We start from the raw sequence: 15,494 nt of genomic DNA, 5'->3' as shown, positions 1-15,494 counted from the left end.
CCAAATGGAGAAATCAAGCAAGTGCAACCCGACCTTCTCCCACACACACCAATTTGTGATTCATTTTTAATCTCCTTCGTAAACATTTAGCCGGATAGCTTTCCAAGTGTGTCTCCGACAAAAACATCACGCCTGCGTTGCATGCTCGCTAGACATCCAACAACGCCCGAACTGTTGCAGCGTTTTCGAGCCCGTTACAATTCCAGCTTAAAACTTTCATGATGATTGGACAACCTCCGACGAGAAGGCCGTGAATCTGGTGATCGACGAAACCGCCGAAAAAACTCTCAGCCGGCGACTCGGCGTAGACGCCAGAAGACAACAAATCACAACTTTGCAGCGGTGATTCACAAAGAGAACTCGGGATCAGCGTAGCTGCCGGAGGACACAAACCCTTACTTTCTTAGTCAGGGGACGGGAACCTGAAGAGGGGGCACCTCGTTAGGGCATCAAGCCAGCCTCACGTGGAGGTCACACAGCTAGCGGCTGTGGCAGCGACGCACCAACCCTAGATTGACAGAAATATCGCCTCTGCGAGAAATGCTACTTCGGAAAGATACTTCGAAATGTGTGAGATCGATGTTGACTTCATGGATGACAGGGATGCAGAGTTCTATGGTTGTTTCTCCCCTCATGCAACAACCTCTTCGTCGATGTTTGTCTGCCCTTCCCTCTGTGGACAAGGTCTATCATTACTCTAGCACTGGTGTTATCATGCATTACGTTGCTGCCACACACTCGTCAAAATTTGGCATGTGGTTCTTGTAGCCGAGGTTGTTGTGGCCAGATTGTCAGTGTCAGACCTCAGGGTCGTATTTGCCATCAAGCTTAATGATTTTCTCACAAACTTGAAACTTGTTTCCTAGCATTAGCAAGACGATCAAACGTCTCTTAAGGGAAAACGCTATCAACCCGGCATCCAAATGGAGAAATCAAGCAAGTGCAAGAGCAATAAGTGTGGTGATAAAGGGTGGCGCAGGTGGTTCCATGATGCACCTCTTTGAGATGCAAACGGGGGCTCATTTGTGTCAGTTGTCAGAATCCAGATCGGCCAGGCAACGAAAGAATGCAACTACTCTTATGAGAGAACAATTCGAGCAGAAAAGACTTGGTGGCCCCACAGTAAGAACATATAACTGATATGAGAGCAAAGATTGCACATGAATTCTCAATGTATATAGTCTGTAGATTGTGCAGTACGGTCATTTCACAGAAGCCTATTGCTGGGAACCTAAGGGTCAAAAATCTCCAACAACCAAGTGAACATTATTACAACAACGTTTCAGCTTGTTTTAGATAAACAAAGAATCATGGACGCCCAAATGCCCATGCTATCTAAAGCAGCTGAAATGAGACAACCGCAAGTACACCAAAAAAGCCTGAACGCTCGAGGAGCGAATCTGTAGGTCCCGAACACTTGAACCGAGACCATATGGTAAACCTGCACTTATAACGAACTGAGGAGACATCTGTAGTCCTCTCACAGTAATTGCTGTGAGCATATCTACTCTCCTACAGTCATTCCAAAACCAAACTTGTAGTTCTTCTTCGGATGGTCAATCTGTGTCACAAAACACAAGTTCAGAAGATGGTAATCCAAAATATCAGGACATTCATTGCTGGGAGGAAGGAAACATTTTTATCAGAAATGGCATAAAGTGCAGCTCATATTTCATCGGAACTGTCATACTACAGCTCATACCTCTGCAGACAGAAGAAAGTTGACACCCATGTTCAATCTCTCCTCCAAGTATGCAGCAACGACACCATTTGAGTCAACTTTGCCCCTTAGACGACACTGTAATGGAATGCAATAAGAAACTTAAGCTAACAAAAAGAAATTTCAGAAAAAAAAGGCAGCACACCGGTGAGAGTACATGGTTTTATACTGTTGGTACATATATATCCATTGGCAGCAACAAGACCATGCAGATAAAGAACCCAGTTAAGGCTAATTAATGCAAGATGTTTTTGCAGTTTGATTTGAAATGAAAAACGTCTTATATTTAGGGACAGAGGTAGTAATATAGAATGTCAAATACTCAAATGTGTTGTAAGGGACACTGACCTGCCTAAGGATATAATCGTAACCAACGCTGGAAGTCACATCTCTGGACATGTGGTTATACATAAAGTCAGTAGCAAGAGACACCTGCACTTCGGTATACTTACAGTTAGAACCTGGTTAAAATAGCATGCAAATAATTCATGTTCATAATAGTAGTGTCTAACCTTTTCAGAAACTTTCTGGACATAACTTAACGCAACAATACCAGTGCTAGCAACCTGTAGAGTACCCACCTGCAATGGTCGTAAAAGATAATGTTCAGCCTCAGTCCTACAGTAGCTTCATTTGCTATGTATCAGCTTGCATTCTCGTAGTAAATCAATTCTCTACACGTAGCATGAGTGAATATTCAAGTCATGTGAGCAAATAGTGACTGATTAAGGAAAAAACTCTGCTCTCTCTTAGTTCTTCTCGATACCGTAAGATGTGTATGGGGATAGCCTGTCTTAATTTCCCTTAAACATACTATTAAACCACAATCTGAACGGAAAATTTGACGAACTGGCACATTTTTCTTTGTGCTTTGTCGCAAAAGCCACACCTTGTGTCATTGACAGGTGGCCCCAGACCCCACATGCAAGCGACATAAAGGAATAGCATTTTCTTTGTCAAAGCCAAACAAAAAAGTGAGGGTTTTCCAAATCCCTCCCCAAATTAATCCTTTATACCAACAATAAATGGATGGGCTTGTAAACTTAAGTATGTCACATGCGGAAGTTCAACCTACATGCCATCCAGACAGCAAAGACTTACGAAGTTCCTTACCATCTTATCTGTATTGTAGCGAGAATTAAATCCAATTCCTGACTTCCTTTGCTGACCAAGCCAGAATATCTCTGTTCCCATCGACAAATTTGGCGTAACACTCTGGAACACCGAAAAATTGTTAACCCGTTGTCAACACAAAGAGTAGATAAAAAACATGTATTTGCCCACTTCATCACAAACCAACTCTCATATGCGCAGCAAGGTTATTTAGTAATTAATGTAAATGTGTTTGCCACTAACAAAGTTTTGAGCTGATTCTAAGCATAAGTTGAGTCCATTGAAAAATGTAAACATCACTGCTACAAATTATTGCTGTGATCCTAACAGAAAGCAAATAAATGCACAAATCTTACAGTGAAACGCTGAAACTGTAAACATCACTTGTACAAACTATTGATGTATTTCCATCAGATATCAGATATAGCAACAAAATGCATAAATCTTACAGTGGCCAAGTTATTTTTAAATTGTAAACAAACTTAATACTGCAATATTCTATAGCCTGTTATACACAAGTGTAGTTTGTTTCAAGTCAAAACATTAAACAAGTTCAAGGTTCAACAGAACCAAAACTGCAAAATATGCTGGGCCTTAAGCATAGCCACAACACTAACCAGATAGCACGTGGTGAGGGAACATGATATAAAAGAAGCTCAAAAGACAGCAAAGGGCAAAAACTGAATATAAAGACATTAACAGAAATTCCTGAACTCCTGTGCAGAATTTAAGCAGTCAAGGAACAAATAGACAACTACAGAGAAGCCTGAATATACTTGTATTCCCTTTTTGTTTCCCTTGGGTGATGCAGGTAGAGTATGACGATGAAACTAGGAAATAATGATCTTTACCTGGATATAATTTGCCCCATAGAACGCATTGTTTCCAATTTGAAACTGTGCTCGATAGTCGGTGCCCTATATAAAAGTGTAAAATGTTAACAGAAGGTAGTAGTCGGGTAGAAGCACACACTAAGAGAAAATTTAAGCATTGTTATAAGTAACTGACAGCTAATGTAGCTGAACAGATATGCTTGGAACACAGATATAGCTTACCTTGTAGTCAAAGTTGAACATCCCTTGAGAGTAATGAGGCTCACTAGTAAGCTGGAAAACAGGAAACCATCAGCAAAAAAAGAGTAAAATAGAAGTCACCAAACAAAAAATATATCAAATTCAACTACCTGCGCATTTATTTTCAGCGCGAGATTCTCTGTCAGATCACATTTCACACGAGCATTCAGCCTTCCATCAGTCATCAACCTTCCGATAAGCATTAACTAAGGAAAATTCCATACACAGTTAAAAACAGAGTTCATAAATACAAGATGCCACAGAATTATATCAAATGTGAAGAGAACAAACCTTTGGATCTAAAAAATTGGCACCAAATTCATACTGTGATGTTGGGACTTTTATAACATCAGCTGACTGAGACGGAACTTCCAGGGAGCCCATAAGGACACTGTTAAGATGTCAGTAATAAGTTATCGGCATACATCATAAATAAGACAAACAAGAAGTATCACCAACATTTTGCATTTTGTCTCACCTATGGCTAAGAGCGAACTTCTGGGTTAACATCTTTGTGAAGTCAAACCTCAAACCTTCAAAAAGTTCAGGCTTCAGAGACACTGCAAATTGAGCATGTCAGTAAATCCCATGAAAGAAGGCTCAAGAGCCAAACTGCATATACAGCAAGCAGGTAGCCAGGTAGGTAAACACCAAATGAGCAAAGCAAACAATTAAATTCTCTTACAAGTTTAAAATTGCATATTTAGTTATGTAAATATTCTAAGAATTATGAAGGCCTAAATAAAGCCCACGATGACCATAATGTCACATCAAATGCATCTCTCTTGTCAATTAGTAAGGTGTAACTGAGGATTGGAAATCTTACGGTATTGAATTTGTTCACAGCTGTATTATTACTAGATTTCTCACAGAAATATTTTCATAATCTCACCATTTGCAGTTTTTTACCAACCTGTCCTAAAAACTATCTGTCAAAGTTGAAAGTCTGAGACAGGCCATGTCCACATAGGGTCATAACAAAAGGAATAAATTGTGGATAGTGGAGGTATGAATGATTGAGATATTGGTTCATTTCCTAAATCATAACACTGTTCCACTACCTAACGATAATATCTAGAGAAGTACAGTAAAAAGATCATGTTAAGCACCGTATGATCCCTTTGTTAGCTCTTAAGTTATGTATGATATATGTCAACATGACTAGGTTGCTCTGCTTAAGGATCCTTTTACAAGAGAAGTGGTATACTTTGGTGTAAGTTCTGGAGAACATCGACATCTTATATTTCTATACAACTGTCGCATCAAAGTAGTGCTTTGGTGCTCTCCTAATCTCAGATGGACTAAACTTGGCTACTCTGTAGCTTTTGATCCTAACAGCACATCACAAAAACATTTACAGACTACAGGAACCTCATAATAATCCACGTCAAGCAACCAAATCGCTACCAAGGAAAGGATTATGGCACAACTTCATTACCAACCACAAGAGCACACACATATACATCAACTGGCAGTTTAGCAATGCTGCAGCAATTAACACACAATGGCAGTTTAAAATAAATAAAACTAAAAAAAGAGAGGGGAAGGGGACGAACTGAGGGCCTCGCGCTGGATCTCCTCGTACGGCACGGGGCAGGGGAGGTTGAGGTAGTCCACCTTCTCCTCCTTCTTATCATCCCCATCCGGCTTCTGAGGGAGGATGCCGGCGAGCCCAGCCCCATACGGCGGCAGGGCCCCGTGTGGTTGCGCTGGAGAAGGCGGTGGCGGCGCTGCGTCGGAGGCGGCGGAGGCGGCGGATCCCATGGCGGCGAAACCCTAGGTTAGGGGTTATGGGGTGGGCTTTTGCCTTTGGGAGGTTCTCGTCTTCCCACCACGCGACGCTGAGGAGGTGGATCTGTTTCGGGGGGCCACCTGACTTTGCTCTTGGTTTCTACTAGTACTGCAGATCGGCGGGCTCTCCTGAGTTCTTCGGAGGTGTCCTTTTTTCTGCGTTTTTTTCTGAGATCCCAAAGACCGACCGGTAGTTTCTCTCTCAAAAAAAAAAGACCCACCACTGTTAAAAAAGTAAGAATCAGAATCAGGGATTATATATATTCATTCATCATGGTAACAATCTTATGGAAGGCTAGGATTTTTCCCTTTTCTCTGTTAGGCCTTGTTCGGTTGAGGTGGTTTTTAAAGGGAATGGCAGGGTTTGAGGGGGATTAGATCCCCTACAAGCCAAAATTCTCTCCAATCCACTTCAATCCCCTTGGAAGGAGGATTAAACGAGTAAGGCTTTAAGAATGTTGTTCCTCTCCATCTCGAACCGTCGTCGAAGCACAAAAGGATGGAGAGGACCCGCCGCTAGGGTTTCTCCCTCTTATGCATTATAAGGTTGTTGTTCACCGCCCTCTAAGTGTAAGAAGATGGAGAGAAACTTGGTTGTTCGTACGATAGGTATTTATTTTGTCGGCGGTGACGCTGATGTGACAGTGACATCATGGGATGGAATAAGTCCCTTCGCCTCCCTCCCCATCTTAATGGTGTTCGTTTCAACCACAAACATTCATATGAAAATAGTAATTCCATGTGAATTTGTAAACATTTTAGATTTGAAAAAAAACTGGGATATGATACAAAGTGGACAGGATAAAAACAGGCAAAACAATGAACGCATTAGCAATAAAAACATTTCTTGATGTGTGTTACCTACAGAGAAAGGGAATGGTCATTCAAACATGATGAAAATGTCATCCAATGGATAATAAAAATACCATCATGAACACTAAAAAATGCCATACAGTGAACACTAAAAATGCCATCATGAACACTTTGCCATACAAAACACAATGAAATGGGCATCTAATGAAAGATGACAATCATAAAAAGGGAATTCAAACCGGAAGCAAAAAAAGGCCATCTAGCATATATTAGAAACTAGAGGATACCCCGTGCGTTGCTGCGTGAATTGGTTGATGAAAATTTGTGTTGATAACATATAAACCAAAACTAAAAATGCATAGTACTTATTAATATTTGATTATGTATAGTTGTAACAATATTATTTTAATATAAGTAGAATAATTAAATGGAAAATATTTTCTCATGAATAGTTGAATGTTGTGATGGGTCTTCTCTCATGCATAATTGCATGTTGAGGTGGAACTTATCCCATCCATATATGTATGATGAGGTGGCATGCTTGCGTGTTGAGATAAATAAGTTAGTGAGGATAACTCCCCTAGGTATATAGGATATAGGATTTCATAATGAACAAGAGAAAATGCAAGGCAATAAGAGAATGATAATTTTCCTATACTAAAAACAGTGTGAAAATTGCCATATTGGCATGATAAAAAATGGCATCCAAGTCACATGAAAAATGCCATCCAGGTTGTATGAAAAACTCCATCTAGTGAACTAACCTGCAACTTGCTAAAAGACCCATCGGCCTTCCTTTCTGTCGCGAGAACAGCTTTGATGGCCTCATGAGACCAAGTTGCTACAGCGAACGTGTGAGCAGGCGACCGGCTACCGACCCCGATGAATTTGAAATTGTTGATGTCAAGCCTATAAACATACATAAGTTGTAGAAAAGGGGATAAAGAGGAGCTACAAAAGGCGACGTAGGGGGCAAAAAGGGTTGTGCATTGATCAAAAGCAAAAAAAATGGATAAAAGCAGTTAAGCTTGCATCATGAAGATTCATTAAGTAGGTGAAGACAACAACCCTTATTGTATCTCTTTTTGGCAAAACCACCATGAAGACACCGAGCAATGAACTTGCAACAGTTCATGTTCGTGATGACCCACGGGTTTAGGGATCAATCGTAGTCCTTTCGATAAGTAAGAATGTCGAACCCAACGAGGAGCAAAAGGAATTGACAAGTAGTTTTCAGCAAGGTTTCGCTGCAAGTGTTGTAAAGATAGTTTTGATAGCAAGATAATTCATAACAAGGTAACAAGTAACAAAGAAATAGGTGCAGCAAGTGGCCCAATCCTTAAGAATGCTAAGGACAAGCCGAGGTGTTTCTTATAATATCTAAAACACTCTTGAGGGCACACGGGAATCTCGCCAAGTTACTTTCATCATGATTCATTAATTTACCGTTCATTGATTAGGTAAGTGTTGTGTGGGTGGACCGGAGCTAAGGTATTGTCCTAACTTGAACAAATACCTACTTATGATTATACTCTCCATGCGACCATCCACAACTACAATAGAAGTAACTAAGATAAATCTAACCATAGCATTAAACAGTTGGATACAAAACAACCCCACACGGAACAATTCATAAACTGGGGTTTGAGTTTCTATCACTCCCGCAACCCATAGTCTACAAACTAATTCCACAATACCTTCCCTAGGCACAAAGAACTAGGGTTTGGAGATGAGATGGTGCTGGTGAAGATGTTGATGAAGATGATGGTCCCTGGTAACCCACAAGTATAGGGGATCAATTGTAGTCTTTTTGATAAGTAAGAGTGTCAAACCCAACGAGGAGCAGAAGGAATTGATAAGCGGTTTCAGCAAGATATTCTCTACAAGTGATGTAAAAGAGTAGTGACACAGTTTGATAGCAAGATAATTCGTAGCAAGTAACAAGTAACCAAAGGCTTCCTTGCTCACCCCCACCTGGTCCTTTGGGACCCTGTGTAGCGTGAAGGCGGTGACAGGGGCTGGATTCGTCATGGGTGTGGGCTTAGATGTCGGGGTTGTGGCCACAAACTCAGAACCAGCCTGAGCCAGAGGACTCGGACCCGCAGGCTTCGCATCAGCTTTGGCGGGAGAGGTGCGGCTTGCTCGGCTCGGCGAAGCATCCCGCATGTTATGTCAGTGCTAATCGGCACCCTTGTGTCAGCCTGTGGGTTTGGCGGGTCGGCCTTGTCTTCGTCTTCAAGATGGATCATATCGGTTGGTGATGCGTTCATATGAGTGGCGGAAACGTTAGTCTGCAAATCATTCAAACAAGATTCAGAGAATAAACCGGCCAGTAACTTTGCAAGTGGCAGCATCTGTGATGTTGACTTCAGTCTGGCCCTTCCCGTGGCATTCGGATCCAGCGAAGTTGTCAACGTTTCGTTGCTGCAGTCATAAAATCACTCGACGATCAGTCAATACAAATTTATACAAAGAAGAAATTTGGTCTTTGATACTTACATCGAAGCCATCAACACGGCCACCTTGATCTTCGGCAGGACAACCTTCCGGGGCTTGGTGGAAATGTGCTTGGGCTACTTCTCAGCCGACTCGGTGGACTCAGCTCGCCCGCGCATCGTACTGCGCATGGCGGGGGCTGGAGCAACTGTCTTCGGTCCACTTGGCGCCCGAGCGCCTCCCGCGCAACCACTTAGATTGTGATGTGCCTTGGTGTAGTCCTCCCGGGGAACATTCTCGGATGGGGAGGATTCCACTTCCTCTTCCTCCTCGGTGCTCTCTTCCTCCCCATCGCTCTTTTCCTCCTCGCTTTCCTTGGCGTACTCCCATTCGGTGTCGCTCGCCACGTCGTCAGGAGACTGGTCGACCACCGACACCTAGAAGATCATCTACTGAAAGCTCTGCTGAAGAACAAAGAAAAAAAGATCACAAGTTCAAGATCCAAACTTGCAGAAAGGAACATTGGGGCAGTTCGACTGATCAAGCATAAAATTACCTCGACTGGCGGGCGGGCCTTATCGTGCGGGGGCACTCTCCTAGCTTCGTGTGGGTTGTCACGAGCCGAAGTGATGTTCTTGATCTTGCCTTCCACGGCCTTCTCGACCAGCTCCTCCTCGTGCACCCGAGTAAGATCACTCAGGCCCTCATACAACCACATCGGGTGCGTCCTTTCCTGCAGCGGCTGGATCCGCCGACTAAGGAAGACCTCCAATAGATCCATGTCGTTCAAACTTGCCCTCGCGAAGCCCACCAGCGTGTCAGCCAAGATCCCCACTTCCACCTTCTCCTCCTTTGCCACCTTAAGGGAACTGGACCCCCTACCCTCTCTGCCGAGTATGGTGGACGGCCCAACTAAGAGCCAGCCCTCGGGATGTCCTGTCAGTAGAACCAGCTATCCTGCCATCCTTTGACGAAGTCGGGGAAGCTCATATTCGGGAAGGCACTTTGCCCCCTGAGCTGAATCCCCAATCCGCGCGCACTGCTGCGTCACGTGGGCCTTCTCCTTGCCGAGTGTGTCCTTCTTCACGTTCATTGACCAACACATGAAAATGTACTTAAACAACCCCCAGTGGGGATAGCAGCCAATAAAGTTCTTGAAGAGCGAGAAGAAAGCAGATAAATAAACGATTGCATTTGGCAGAAGGTGGTGGAATTGTGCGCCAAAAAATCCAGGAAAGCACGGAAGAAGGGATAGGGCGGCATGGAGAAACCTCTCTTGATGTGGGTGACGAGGAGGATGCGCTCGTCCGCCTACGGCGGGGGCTCCAGATCGCCCACCTTCGGCAACCTCCAACAGCCCGCCGGAATCAAGTCCTCCGCCTCCAGCTCCAACAGTCGCTTCTGCGTAACATGAGAGGGGGTCCAATCGCCAAAGTTCGGCCCGCGATGTCGAACCCTTCCCCGTCTTCTTCGCTCGCTCCAGCTTTTCCATCATGTCCTTCCCCATCCTCTTGAAGCACTCGGGTGTGCAGAGTGGTGGTGGGAGCGATGGGGCGGGTAGAGTGGGCAGAAATGAAAAGGGGATCTGGGGGAATTACCCTAGAACACCTTCTTTTATACCATAGGTAAATCCGCCCGACGGATCCACAACCGTCGATTTTGAGATCCAACGGTGTCCGGGCGAACTGCCGCCCAGAGGAAAGAGAGCATGTGGCGGATTTCTAGGCGGAAATCAAGGCGTCGTGCCCCACTTTCCCCACTAACCGCGATGTAACCGCTTCCGCGCGCACACACGATTTCAGAATCCCAAAATTTCAGCCGCTAATCAATCCGATTGATTTCTCTCTATTCCTTTCCTAAGGAACACCCATCGGTCCGACCGACCACCCTCCAACGGTCACCGTGCACTCGGACACATAAACACATCCGACTGAAGTCACCTTCAGGATTGCAATGGGATGAGCTCGACGTCCCTCCATGAGTTAACTTGGCCCTTCTTCTAGGCTCCAAGGTGCGAGTCTCATAAATTTGGACTCGGAGATGGCCCGCGCTGGCGCTCCCCTGGGATAATGAGTGGCATCTCTCCGGATAGTCAGACCACACCCGACATCATCACTTGAGTTTCATGTCATGTCCTCATTCGGACCTCTAGTCTATCGCTCCCGAGAGACATACGAATGTCACCAAGTTTTTTTTTTGATAGCTTCCTTGCGCCCGAAGGACACTCCCAACCGAGCTATGAGGAGGCCACGAGTGTTGATTGATGGGGTCACCTACTAAGGGTAGGATCATACGCCTGGCATCTAGGACCCACCTAGGACCTCCACATCATCATTGAAGGTCCGAGGACCATAGACGCATTTGGATGCATACCCATGAGTATCCACTCGGATACACCAACACCACTCGAACGGCTTCCCTCCAGTCGGCCTCACCAGCTCCACTTGGACAGAGGAGTCGTAAAGGCGACATGGGAAATGCAACGGTCAAGAGGCTTTACGTTGGACTTCAAGTGTAGTTATAGCGACAGTTACCTCTAATTGTTGTAGTTATGCTCATTTATCTCTCTTGTAACGTGGCATTGATCTTGGCGGGCACACTCTATATAAGTCACCATTCATCTCCGTGCAAGGGTCAACACCCATTGTAATCTTACAACCCAAGAGAAAACACAAGCCTCCGGTCACGAGACGTAGGGCTATTACCTTTCTGAAAGGGGCCTGAACTCGCTAAATCCAAGTAATACATCTGTGCTGTAGATAGGCTCTGCCCCTTGTTCGTACCCCTAGTACTCATTGCCAGGTTCGTTGTCTCGACATTGATAGCACGCCCTATGGGTCGCCCCTTGAGCTTGTGAAGCCCATGGGCCCCAATTGCCTTGATTTTTGCATAAAAAGTTCACATATATTTCACAAGAAATCTCTATAAATTTTCATCGCATTTGTACCTTTCTAGATATGGAGTTTCTGTGGAACAAAAACATGCAATAAACAGAAACTAGTAATGGGCACTAGATTAATATGTAATGTAAATTGTTATAAAAAATATATGTAAAAGTAATAAAATAATGTTATGAAACAATCAAAAATTATAAATATGTCGCAGACGTATAACACGGTTGTCCGGGAGGGAGGGCGGCGAGCCGGCGAGCTTTGAAGCTGGGCATGTCGCTCATCCATGGCGCTCTTGCCCCGTGCGTGCTAACGTGATTTCGGGTAAAAACAAATGAAAATGGTGTTGTGGCGTCGAAAGATGCCCCGATTTGATGGCTAAAAAGCGTCGAATGGGACGAGCATGGTGCAAGCGGCCGAAATTTGATCCGGTTGATGAGCGCCTTGCGTTGTCTAATTTAGAGATGGGGTGAAGAAACCAAAACATGGAGGGAAAAAGAAAGGAGGACGAATCTAGCAGGTTGGACAAAGAAAAAGGATAGAAACAGAACATTATTGTGTACACAAGATTGCACTGTTAATGGTCTGAGGCCCCGCCGGTTTACGATCGTAGGGACGTCGGCAACGGATCAAGTAAAAACTACAGAAGCCAAAACGATCCCCTCAGTCACAGACAGCAATTCATTGCGACCATAAGATCATACTTCAACCGGGCAATTCTCTTCTTCTTAATCAATGAAAATGGCAAGTCTATTGCCTGGTTTCAAAAAAAATAAGATCATACTCCAGCGTCGTCACCACGCTCGAAAAGGCATATACATCGCTTTTGATTTTGTTTTATTTTCTTGATGTGAAAGCGGGCGTGCAGTTTTTCTCACAAGAAGACGACGTCGCTGTCGAGATGGCGTCAACGGTGTCTGCCCGCCGGTCCGGGCTGCTCGGAGACGGACGGACGCATAGCATCATCTCGAAGTTTTGCTCAACTTGTGGACATAATTGCAATGGGCACTAGAACTAGATGGCTAGATGGACCGGCGGCTGTGAACTTGCTGTAGTTTTTCCACATGTCAGACAGGATTTGTCAGCTGTCAGCCTGTCACTGATCTCTATAGTAGAGTGAGAAGAGCAGAACGTCTCGAGCGATCACGTGATCCTGTGACACAATTTCAGATCCTACTTCGTCTATAACAATGTCGACCACCATTTGATTGATCCCCTCGCTGATTGGCTACTTGCATCGCTGTTACTACAGGTAGGCACCGGCGTTAAATTAAATCCAAAGCCTCTTTCAATAATCGTGAGAGTTGTAACTAAAACGTACACATTTTATTTGGCCGAGGCAGACGGATGCTTTTTCTAGAAGATGGAGGTGAATGATTGAGATGGCGACAATTGAGAAACAATGTAAATACCCAAGAACAAACAGATCCATCAATATGCCCAATGGGGCTTGAGGATCTTGATCATTTGCTCTTTAAGTGCACTACAACTAAGGAAATTGAGAAGAAACTGAAACTTGATGACCTAGTTCGTCCAGCGAAAGGAGCGGTCATTCTGAAAGAGCTTATGGAGTCTGAACATCGCTCGATAGTTTTCCTTTTCTTTCTTTCTTTTTTGAATTTTCAAGTGGGGGGGGGGGTGATTCCCCACCTGAATTTTATCATATATGCGCGGGGACAATCCCAAGGGTAATCATACACAGATGCGGGGGCATCAAGCATGAGGGAGAGAGAGGGGGATGGGAGTCGAAGGGCGAAAGCCCCAACGCCGCATTCATGGCATAGCTCCCTAGTCACACACGGGAAAAAGCACGCAGCCAAGCATCAACATGCGATCGATGCTCCGGATGGAAACACCCCCTCCATAGCACCGCGTCCTCATGACAACCCGCGCAGGGCGACGGGGAGGGAGGGTGGGCGAGCACGGAACACCACCGCCTTACGATAATATTTCCAGAAATCAGTGTGAGGAAACTTGTTCTTGTGACTGCATGGTTAATTTGGTGGGAAAGACGCCATTTGACACATGTGGAAGATATCCAGCCAGTTAACAAGGCAATCACATCAACTAGAGTGCTGAGGTTGGACTATACGAAAAGCTGTAGGAGGCAAGTTCAGAGAACCAATGTGTTGGAAATATGCCCTAGAGGAAAAATATTTATATTATTATGTTCCCAATTCATAATTCAGAGTTTATCTTCTATATTATAACTGCTATGATCATGGAGTATGTGATTCAATGGAAAACTCATATGCACGTGTGGAATGATAAACGGTAAAAAAAAGGTTGCTAGTCTCGCCTCTAGGACTAGCTCAAGTGTTGTTGGTGATCACATTTTTTCATATCTTGGGATATCGTTAAGGGTAACTATGATCCTAAAACAACATTGAGATTATGACGTTAGAAGAACGATTATATTGAATTGAGTTAATATCGTCTGCATTCAATTGTAATGACATGGAGTATTAACGTGTGATATTGCTCCCTAGACCATGAGAGTATCGTGGTCATTTCTTATCGTACGATGAGCTTTGGGGTTTCTCAAACGTCACCTGTGACACGGTGATAATAACGACAACTTACATGTTCATCAGAAAGTTTGACAAGTGACCGTATAGCTTGAGAGTGGGATTTTTCTCCTCTGATGATGGAGAGATATTCTCATGGCCCTCTCGGTGTGATGACACCAATTATCATTTGGCTAGACACAGGTGACTTCGTCACGGGGATGCCAGAACACAATAATGAGAAAGAAGAACAAAACCGATAACGAGGATTTCGGTATAATGAGCATGGCGATGACTCGGGAGGATACTGATGCATCCCAGGTTTTGTGAAGTATTGCGAAGCAAAGGGAACATCACATGATAACCAAAGGTTCACTCGAATATCTTTCATGTGCTCACAAGGACCAATATGGACGTCCACGGTCCCACTGCCCGTCATTGAACACACGGTTTTTCCATGTCTATGAGTTACCGAGCCTATGGGGTCACAAGGTTAAGGCAATCACGATCTGCTGAGTGTTAGTAGGACGGGAGTCATGCGATTGTATTTTTGGAATTATTTCATGAGTATTCGGAATAGTTTCAAGAGGATCGAGAAGCGTTTCGGGGCCAGCGGAAGGGTTTCGGTGAGTATCGGGTAATACCGGGTATTACCGATAAATTTTATATAGGTGGAAAACGTTTTTGGATATGTTAATATATATATATATATACTTATATAATGGTCTATAAGTATTTAGAACATTTTATATTTAATTTAATATCAACAATCCTAAAAAGGCCCAGAGGTGGAAGGCAACTTGGGCCAAAAAGGCCCAAGTGGGAAAGTGTCTCCTCCCCAAAAGGAAGGAGGCCGAATTGGATAAGGGGGAGGAATCCTCCTCCCCATACTAGGACGGCTCCCCCTCACCTCCCCCTCCAACCTATATATACATGAGGGTTTTGCTCTTTTGGATATACAAGTTTTGGAGCATCCTCTACTTCTTCTAGTTCTTGTTCTAGTTGGTCCTAGTTGACTAATTAGAGCTTGGATAATCCTCTTGTACTCATAATCAGAAGCCCAGTGTGGTTCTAATCTCCTCCCTCTAATTCTTCGGCGACGATTATCTCTAGACGGCGAAGTGTTGCTGGATCGTGAAGGTTGCATGCT

The 15,494-nt window shown here is 44.1% G+C and overlaps 1 protein-coding gene across 1 annotated transcript; it reads right to left on the bottom strand.

Annotated features, from left to right (window-relative positions):
- Positions 1-1,119: 1,119 nt before the first annotated feature.
- LOC119290689 (mitochondrial import receptor subunit TOM40-1-like) lies at positions 1,120-5,782 on the bottom strand. The gene is made up of 11 exons (XM_037569325.1): positions 5,463-5,782; positions 4,385-4,466; positions 4,198-4,297; positions 4,017-4,112; positions 3,889-3,939; positions 3,685-3,750; positions 2,834-2,935; positions 2,233-2,301; positions 2,069-2,152; positions 1,703-1,798; positions 1,120-1,561 (listed from the first exon to the last, which is right to left on the bottom strand). The coding sequence occupies exons 1-11, from the start codon at positions 5,668-5,670 to the stop codon at positions 1,505-1,507; spliced, it is 1,011 nt and encodes a 336-aa protein (XP_037425222.1). The 5' UTR covers positions 5,671-5,782; the 3' UTR covers positions 1,120-1,504.
- Positions 5,783-15,494: the final 9,712 nt, after the last annotated feature.

This window comes from Triticum dicoccoides, chromosome 4B (assembly GCF_002162155.2).
Source record: "Triticum dicoccoides isolate Atlit2015 ecotype Zavitan chromosome 4B, WEW_v2.0, whole genome shotgun sequence".
NCBI lineage: Eukaryota > Viridiplantae > Streptophyta > Magnoliopsida > Poales > Poaceae > Triticum > Triticum dicoccoides.
This window is presented reverse-complemented; position numbering and strand designations above follow the sequence as displayed.

Bases quoted from the DNA above. Each gene is read 5' to 3' on its own strand.
- LOC119290689 (XM_037569325.1), bottom strand. From the start codon at position 5,670: ATGGGATCCGCCGCCTCCGCCGCCTCCGACGCAGCGCCGCCACCGCCT. The intron at 4,298-4,384 runs GTGAGACAAAAT...ACATCTTAACAG, and splicing joins AAGTTCGCTCTTAGCCATAG to TGTCCTTATGGGCTCCCTGG. The intron at 2,153-2,232 runs GTTAGACACTAC...ACCGAAGTGCAG, and splicing joins TCCAGAAAGTTTCTGAAAAG to GTGTCTCTTGCTACTGACTT.